At 43.4% G+C, this 9555-nt stretch overlaps 2 protein-coding genes across 2 annotated transcripts in view; both read left to right on the forward strand.

Annotated features, from left to right (window-relative positions):
* The window catches only part of LOC143989513 (uncharacterized), a 283774-nt gene extending 274219 nt beyond the window's left edge, over window positions 1-9555 (forward strand). The window contains 1 exon segment of the mRNA XM_077489650.1: window positions 8358-9555. Within this exon segment, the coding sequence (XP_077345776.1) occupies window positions 8358-9239 (882 nt within the window). The 3' untranslated portion in view covers window positions 9240-9555.
* LOC143989500 (gastrula zinc finger protein XlCGF66.1-like) lies at window positions 400-4713 on the forward strand. The gene is made up of 4 exons (XM_077489641.1): window positions 400-462; window positions 3943-4057; window positions 4182-4316; window positions 4403-4713. Exons 2-4 carry the CDS (start codon window positions 3953-3955, stop codon window positions 4592-4594), a joined length of 432 nt encoding a protein of 143 aa, XP_077345767.1. The 5' UTR covers window positions 400-462; window positions 3943-3952; the 3' UTR covers window positions 4595-4713.

Raw genomic sequence — 9555 nt, forward strand, 5'->3', positions numbered from 1 at the left:
TCATTTTCAGAATTCCTCTCATTGACTTTAATGGAGTTTCACGGTAACATTCTCAATTCCTTGATCCTTGGATGCATTCGCTGAACAGCCTTGTGAATTGAACCCAAGCCGATTCACTTATTTTTCAGTTTTTCCCACAATAGCTTCCAATTCATTGACACTGTGGCTGTCTCTGAGCTCTCCCCCCTGGGACTGTCCTGCAACATCTAGGATACTTGGAAACAATGAGAAAGCTGTGTTCTTAATATGAGCCATTTCTTGGGGCTGCAGTTCCTCTGAGCTCCACAAGGTGGTGATCTTACTCATACCCAGACTAGAAGGCGCTATGTCGATGGAATACAGACAGGAAGTGATGTCAGGTACAGACAGGAAGTGACGTCAGGTATAAATAGGAAGTTCCAAGTGAGAGGTGAGTCGGGAGGAAGTAGAGAGAAGGCATTGCTGGAACTGGCAGTAGAGGCGGTAATAAGATCTTATTTTCTATTTACACCCAGTAACCCCCGTCATGTCCGTCCTCTTCCTCCATAGTCACTGTGATGTCTTTTATCTCCAGCAGATGAGGATACACACATATATAGTGTGGAAACCTAGAATGACCCCTTCAGGCACCAAATATTTCCCCACTTACGGGGCCGGAAAAAAATTCTCTTCATTTTGGAGATGTGTCAATTTCTGACTGGAGATGAGTTGAACTGTCCTCGGTTTGGTTCCAGTGTTGTTTGGTAAAACGTCAAAGGAGTTCAGATGCCAGACCCAAACCACGTTGAATATAGTAGAAACTGAACCTGTCTAATTAGAAATGCCCATTTTCTGGGCTAATAGGCAAGGGGGTGTCCAAAAATAGCATGGTGGGAGGTGGTCACTGCCCTGAGGAACATGTAGAAATGCAAAAAGATTTTTAAAGAATTCCATTCAAAATATTGCTGGAAGACGGCGTCATTGGCAGCTTCTTTGTTTTTGTAAAAAACCCCAAACAGACCTCTCCAAGGGTCCACTGTGTATTTTTGGGGGACCTTTAGAGGGGTCTGTATGCTGTGTTATTTTTTTTTTTAAAGCCAACAATGAAATGTCATTTGCTGCCAATTTAAAGGGGAGTTCCACCCAAAAATGGAACTTACGCATTTCCGGTCCCCCCCCCCCTCCGTTGTCACATTTGGCCCCTTTCAGGGGGGGAGCATATACCTGTATAATACAAATTTGCAGATTCCGCAGCGATCTACGCGATGTTCGTCCCCTCCTCTGTCGCCCCCCCCCCCCCCCCCGCGCTGTCTTCTAGGAGACACACAGGTCCCAGAAGACAGCAGGGACCAGTGAGATTGCGCGGCGCGACTCACGCATGCGCAGTAGGGAACCAGGCTGTGAAGCCGCAAGGCTTCACTTCCTGATTCCCTTACTGAAGATGCCAGTGCCTCCACCCGGGAGCCGAGGGACAGATCGGCTTCGTGTGAGGACATTGCGGGTGCCCTGGACAGGTAAGTATCCTTATATTAAAAGTCAGCAGCTGCAGTATTTGTAGCTGCTGACTTTTTATTTTTTTTTGTTTTCGGCGGGACTTCACTTTAACTTCTATCATTGCTAAATGTTATTGTAGCACATCGTACTGCAATATATAAAAAAAAAAAAAAGTGTAGATTGCCTCCCATCAAATTACATACCAAACCCTTTGAGTCTAGTATGGATTTTAAGGGGGTAAAAAATAAATAAAATTGATGAGATTCCCCTAAAAATCCATATCAGACCCCTAATCTGAGCATGCAGCCTGGCTTGACAGAAGGGGCAGGGTGGGGTGTCCTCCGCTCTCCTCCTAAACCATAACAGGCCATATGCCCTGAACAGGAGAGTGTACCTTGTCGGGAGGGAGGCCTTGTAAAAGCACCTTGTCAACATGTTGATGAGGACAAGAGCCTCTTTCCCACAACCCTGGCTAGTGGTTGTGAAGGAATGTGGATGGGGAGTTATTGGAGTCTGGAAACCCTCTTTAATAATAAGGCCCCCCCGGATAAAGCATTCCACCTAGTATCCCTACTCATTCATTAAAAAAAAAACTTGACAAGTCCTTTATTAAAAAAATAAATAAAAAAAATACCCCAACAATCGCACATTGTAAATCCATAATCAATCACAAGGCCAACCACCCGCCAACTTTCTGAAAAAAAGACTCGCCGCACACAATCGATTCCAATGGTACTCACAGCCAAATGACAGCTCCCCGTTATATAAGGGAAGGAGCAGGGATTTCGGTGCCATCACTGACAAAATATGGCCATATCTGGTCAATTCAGACTAAACCATTTGCTTATTCTTACTTCTCACCTTAGTGGTCTCTTATAACATGCGGTTTATTATTCATATTCGGGTTTTACTAAAATCTGAATTCCAAATTCAAGGATTTCAATTTTGGTTGAATTTGCGGTTGATTAATTTTGATGCCCACCAGTAATGTCCTGTACAGTGTTGGACCCACAGACTCCAGACTCCCAGCAGCCAATAATGGGGAGGATTAACCAATAATGGGGGAGAGATGGATAATCCCGCTCCTCACTGTAAAAGGGGGCATGAGATCAGCCAATAATGGGGGAGATGTGGATAATCCCACCCCTCACTGTAAGAGGGACTGTGAGATCAGTCAAACATTGGGGGTAGGTGGATAACCCTGTAGGCTGGTGCAGAGCTGTGATTTTGTTTACTAACCTGAAGGGGGAGCCATGCTTCCTCATCAGGTTGGCAAGTACCCATTGAGGAGTAAATTGTCTCATTCTTGTCAGCGGCACCGATTCACTTTTTGGTCTCCCAGACTCACTAAGCCTTAGGTACAGCACCTCGCTGCAGGGGCCCACTCCTGGCCTCTCTAGATAGGGGTCTCCAACCACCCTAGGTTCTCACACTCTTCCAGAGACAGCTCCTCCTCCAGTCCCCTGGACTCGCTAGTTGCCTCAACTCTCTGGCTTTTTCTGACTAACTTAGCTGTCCCAACTCTCCCAGTGCTGTGGATAAGGGAATCTGTCCAACATGGTGTACTGTCTGCCGAGCGGTTCACCTCCCCTGCCTGGAGCACACACCTATCCCCACACAAAAGCTCAGTCTGCTAATGGGAGCCTCCAGCTATGATAACACTTTACTTATAATGAGCATGTGCACCTCTGAATATCTTAGCATAGAGCTCAAACAGCCCGCGATGCACCTTCTTACTGAAAGTGTCTGTGGTCTGACACTGAACCTGTGTCCGCCTATCTACTGTACTCAGCTCCTAACAGTTTCTAATCTGCCATGCAGCTGAACCTCTGACTGCCTATGGGCCACCAGATGCCTAGCAACTATGTTTTTCACTAAGCACTGAGCTGAATATAGCTATAGAAACCCAGACCAGAAACGACAGCAGGTACCTAAGTTAACATTAATTTCAAATAAACTCTATTTTAATAAAGAGGTTCACCTAATAATACACTGCAAGGTGACAACTATACACATACAGTCGCACAGGCCTAGCTATCTGGCACTGTGCATGTGAGATAATAACAATAGGACACTTCTGTCACCAGACTTCAGATATACAAAGAAACTGCAATAGTAAAATTATTAGAAAACAGGAACACTTACCTAATAGTCTCTGATTCTGATCTGGATGAAATACAGCAGCAGCTCCTGTATGGAAGGTCATGTGGTGCGGTTCTGTTTTTTCTTTCTGCAAAGTCCTCTTTATGAGATATTTCAATGCTCCAATCAGGGTTTTGGATAAAGCTAGCAGGAATGGGAAGTTCTTGTCTATAACAAATTAACTCTGTGATTTTTACCAAGCAACAGCTATTTACAAATACAGACCTTAGAGGGAAGCAGCTCCCCACACATTTGCAAATTCTCACTGAGGGTAGCTCACCTATTAACCCTTTACATCCCCATTCTAATATTATACAACCAATAGAGTCCAGATAATTCTGTCTACAGGAAAACTTGCATGGATCACATGAGCACATCAACAAGAATGGACAAGGGCAGGAGTAAGATGACTGAGAAGATACTAAACCTCACCCTAGAGATCATCTACCTGCTAATCGGAGAGGTGAGGAGGATTGTGGGAGGTCACATGACATCACTTTTTATCAATAAAACACAGACCTGACCAGAGAGGTGAGGAGGATTCTGGGAAAGTCACGTAATATTAATGTTTTTTTTTTTTAATTCAGGGTTTTCCTCCTGTGAAGTCTGAAGATCATATGACCATCACAGTTCCTCCACCTCATTCCCTGACACCTGAGATAAACATCAGTAAGAAGATTCTAGAAGTAACCAAGAAGATGATGGAGCTGCTGACAGGAGAGGTGAGCGGTGCTGGGAATTCTGGGACATTATCCAGTAACAGACAAGGGATGTGTCTGGATGGTGACTGTATCATTGTGTGTGTCAGGTTCCTATAAGGTGTCAGGATGTCACTGTCTATTTCTCCATGGAGGAGTGGGAGTATTTAGAAGGACACAAGGATCTCTACAAGGACGTCATGATGGACAATCAGCCGCCCCTCACATCACCGGGTAAGAGGAGACTTTATTGTAAAGGAGAGAGCAGTACGGAGGCTCCACCTAGATCCCCCATCATCTGATAAACACATAGAAACAATGTATTCAGTCAGTGTGTGTGTTTCCTACAGATGGATCCAGTAATGGGAACCCACCAGAGAGATGTCCCCGTCCTCTGTATTCCCGGGATTCCACACAGGAAGGTCACACTGTTCCTCACCATCATCAGGTAGGTGGCGTTGAGGGTCTGGAACATGACATGTGGAGACGATGTGTGGACTCTACAAGATGATATTTTCTATGTGATCTCACATTATGAATTCTTCTATTTTACAGATGTTATTTTCTGTCATTCTGTTGGTTTAGGGTGATGATCTGATGAACATGAAAATTGAGGGTGAAGTAGAAGAGACGTATGTGAGGGATGATCAGCAATACACGGGGGAGTCTGGAATGACGAGGATATTCAAAAAGGAGGACACTCCTACAGAGATCAGCACAGGTCAGCCATAATTTATTCTTCTGTTATCTCTGCTCTGTTACTGCACACTGATTGGTCCAGAGTAGGGCAGGAGATGAGTGATTTCAGCCAATAGTAGGTTCATAATAGTCACTGATACCCATCCTGCACATTATATCTCCTTTTCTTTCAGATGACCCCAATTCCCTACGCTGCAGACATTAGTTGTATATATTTTGGGGTTCAGCTTGTAGGCAGGTTGAACTGTGCATTAGCAGCTGTCCCAGACTGGGGAAAAGGTTAGATTGTGAAACTCATTTCCTAGGCTTTTTGGTCCTAGCCCAGCCTGTAATATAAAAAGGAGGAAGGCTAAGGTCCGTGAGCTCTCTCTTGGCTGAATTAGTTGGTTCTGCCCATAGTACTGGGACTGCTGCACCTTGCAGTCCGCTGCAGACACTGGGACTTTTGGAGACATTTAAGCCATGGTCATGCCACGATAGAATCTCACCTCATGGAGGTATGCCTGGGCAGCCACACAACTATAGTTAGAATTAGAAGAAGGACGTTGTTCATATTTCACTGTTATGCCACCTTTCTTTTAGTAAAGTTACATTAACCGTTAGGAGCCTGTTTTGAAGTTATGCAAAGGGGTGCATGTGGGTTCTGGCGTATCAAATAAACCAGGGTCTTTAAAGCACTACGGGGTATGAAGTAACAACACTACAAAAGGGTAAATAAACTTGGCAAGACAAGAAGAGGAATGTAGCTGCTAAGAGTAACCAAGCACAAGTTCAAGACTTAAAGCAACCAGTCGCTAGGTGAAATAAATTCTAAAATAAATATTATCCGAGGGTGGTTACGGATTCCCTCAATTTATTCCATATATGTATTAATTTGTCTATTCTTATAGTTAGCTAGTCTATTAAAACTCTGATAATGTTACTGTTGATGGCACAATAATATAAGGTTAGCTATGAAAACAAACGCACTGCTTAATAAAACAACGTCTTGTTTATTTCCCAAGAAAATAGGAAAATGCTAACATGAAAATACCATAGAGCATATAACAAAAGAACCTCAAAGATAGTTATCGCAAAGGCTGTCCCCTAGACATGGTCTCATCAGCTGGGCTCAAGATGGTAACAGAGAGAGCCATGAGGCTCAGAGAGCCATCAGGCATGAACCAAGAGCGGAAAAGGGACATATTCCCTTCTGCGTGCACTTTTTACACATTCATTCAGAACCACACCCCACTAGCCTCCTGTCCAATGAGATATTGCCAAAAGGCAGTCCTTTCAATATATTATATTTCTGTCTGTCCTGCTGTATTGGCCTCTAGGGGCAGCATTCATCCATGTATCATCGCTATGTGACCCGAGTCATCTTCAGTGCCTGTTGATCCTTTTATCTTTTGTAGCCCAACTTCATCAATCATCCTGGCAGCCATGGCCCCCTTTGAAGCTTGCTTGCAGAGGGTTATCACACCAGTTGGTCAGGAGCCAAGCTTTTGTTCAGGTTGAGGGCCTGATTTCTTCTTTCAGATGAATATTCTGATATGCTACCAAGCTTTGATGTGCAACTTGTTACATTCCGGACAGCCCCAAGAATACGGAGACTTGGTATATTCATATTTCAAACACATCTTGCATTATGAAATAAAACATGTTGCCTTCCAACATTAGGTTCTTTGGTAGTGAGGAGGTCATTGTCTGGCTACCTCCCTAGCAGTTGGTATACAATAGCAACCAGATTCCAACTTGCATTACAGTGATCTATGGCCTGATCGTGAGGCATTGGAAGAGAAGGAGTTAACAGATGCATGCATGAGGTCCATGCTAGGTGCATGGCGGGACCTCCATATGCAACATACAAGTTACAGTAGTGTGTACTGACATGGCACAGCACTTTGTCAGAGGAACTCTGTATGTTACTTTACTGCACACTGTAAAGGTTCATCTCTAAGTCAGGAACTTCCTTAATGTTAGATTCTTCACATGACTGCAGAATTGAATTGAGGAACGCACTCCACGCAAAAGGTACTCCCACATGCAGGGCGCCAATGGCCCCGCTGACAAGCTGGAAGTATTAGGTTGCATTTCATTTGTGGTTACAGTAGCACAGATATAATAACACAGATTGTGCCTTTAGTTTGATCCCTGTTTTTCAAGAAGACTAATAGCTACATTTTAACATGCTATTTAAAGTCTTGCCAGGATGAAACATAATTAGTAACATAAAAACTGAAACACTTCTCTTTGCAGCAGGAAATACAGCTGAAAGCTTTCTCCGCTGTTCTTGTTCTATTTCAGATGCTGCTTTATACATTGACCATCTCCTTAGGTTTAGCCTGCCTTGACAGTGTGGTCATCTGTTGACTTGGCACCATCCACAGGCAGCTTAACCCTTCAATAAAACACAGTCTTTTAAGGTCTAAGAAGACAACAACTTTAATAAGCCCTGTCTCTGGAAAGTACTAACACCGATTGAGGGAACCTGGAAGAAATTGGAAAGGTCTAGTTATGAGTGAACTAAGTAACTCATATCAAACAGCAGGGAAATACAGAGGGAGAAGGGAAAATAATATAGTAAAACAAGTTGTAGTGGCCCAAAACGTCCATTTGATGTTGGCATACTGCAAAACAATAATACCCTGCTGTAGTTCAATACAACACAGAAAATTAAATTTTAGTGGAACAGAGCAGTTCTTATCATCAGAAGCCTAGGCCACTAGTTTTAAGCTAAAGGTTCTACAAGTCTGAACATTGAACCTCTTGTTTATCCAAAATCCCTTGACTAGGCTTGTGGTTGTGTGAAAAGCATGCACCTCCCAGTCCTCATTGGTTCCTGCTCTTCTGACAAGGCTGTGTAAATGTAGGAATGATCTGGGAGGAGGACCAAAGGCCGTTTTACTGAAAAGGGGAAGTCACAGCTTGTCGAGACCCCCACAGAGAACATCTGCTCACTAAAATCTACCTGATCCAGATGGAATCTTGATTTAAGTAAACTAACCGTCTTCTAACTATTGATCATGTTTTCACATTTTTTCAGGACACGCCATGGACAAACCATTAAAGAATCGTCTCACTTTACCTCCAGGTTGTAAAATGGAAGATGAGGACATCACAGGAGATTGTGCAGGAGAAAAGACAATGAGCTCAGCTATGGATGGAGGACTTCACAGTGTGGATAGACCATCAAATCCCTCTGACCCTGAGCAACCTCGTACTGTGAGGGATGGTGCCAGAATTCAGGGGGAGGAGAAATTTTCCTGTCCTGAATGTGGGGATAGTTTTAGCTCTGAATTAAGTCTTACTGTACATCAGAGATCTCACAAGGGTGAGAAACAACATTCCTGTTCTGACTGCGGGAAACGTTTTACCAAAAAGTCAAATCTTGTTAGACATCAGAGATCTCACTCTGGGGATAAGCCGTATTCCTGCCCTGAGTGTGGGAAATGTTTTTTATTCAATTCAGATCTTATTATACACCAGAGGACTCACACGGGGGAGAAGCCGTATTCCTGCCCTGAGTGCGGAAAATGTTTTTCACAAAAATCAAATCTTGTTATACATCAGAAATCTCACAGAGGGGAGAAGCCACATTCCTGCCCTGAGTGTGGGAAATGTTATTTACACAAGTCAGAATTTGTTTTACATCAGAGATCTCACACGCAAGAAAAGCCATATTCCTGCCCCGAATGTGGAAAATGTTTTTCACAGAAATCAGACCTAGTTAAACATCAGAAATCTCACACCGGTGAGAAGCCATATTCCTGCCCTGAGTGCGGGAAATGCTTTTCATGGAAATCAAGGTTAGTTATACATCAGAGATCTCACACAGGGGAAAAGCTATATTCCTGCACCGAATGCAGAAAATGTTTTTTAAAAAAATCAGACCTTGTTAAACATCAGAGATCTCACACGGGTGAGAAGCCGTATTCCTGTCCTGAGTGCGAGAAATGTTTTTCACGCATGTCCTCACTTTACGCACATCAGAAAATTCACGCAGATGAGAAACCATATTCCTGCACTGAGTGCGGGAAATGTTTTTCATGGCAACACGGCCTTGTTATACATCAAAGATTGCACACAGGTGAGAAGCCGCATTCTTGCCCGGAGTGTGGAAAACATTTTACACGGAAATCAGGCCTTATTCTCCATCAAAGATTACACACAGGCGAGAAGCCGTATTCCTGTCCTGAGTGTGGGAAATGTTTTATAAGGAAATCAGGCCTTGTTTTACATCAGAAGTCTCACACATTAATCTGAACCCCACTGAAGTCAATGGGAGCAGAATTGTTAAAAATCAATCCAGGCCATTTTTAACGCTAATGGGCAAGAGATTGTCAAAGATCATGAGGAGCTGGGCACTGCCCCTGGACATATTGAGATGTATACCAGGAAACTATAGACCAATCACCCTAACATCAATAGTATGTAAGTTATTTGAGGGGATGATAAGGAACTCCATACAGAAATTTGTTGGTGATAAAGGTATTATAAATGACAACCAGCATGGATTTACGAAAGACTATTCTTGTCACACCAACCTGTTATTGTTCTATAAAGAATTGAGAATTTGGAA

The sequence above is a fragment of the Lithobates pipiens genome, unplaced genomic scaffold (genome assembly GCF_037356315.1).
Source record: "Lithobates pipiens isolate NorthernLeopardFrog02 unplaced genomic scaffold, aLitPip1_a1.2 Scaffold_18, whole genome shotgun sequence".
Classification (NCBI taxonomy): Eukaryota; Metazoa; Chordata; class Amphibia; order Anura; family Ranidae; genus Lithobates; species Lithobates pipiens.

Coding starts and splice junctions, on each gene's coding strand:
- LOC143989500 (XM_077489641.1), top strand. CDS start 3,953: ATGGATCACATGAGCACATCAACAAGAATGGACAAGGGCAGGAGTAAG. Junction 4,058..4,181: donor TCTACCTGCTAATCGGAGAG/GTGAGGAGGATT, acceptor TTTTTAATTCAG/GGTTTTCCTCCTGTGAAGTC. Junction 4,317..4,402: donor TGGAGCTGCTGACAGGAGAG/GTGAGCGGTGCT, acceptor TGTGTGTGTCAG/GTTCCTATAAGGTGTCAGGA.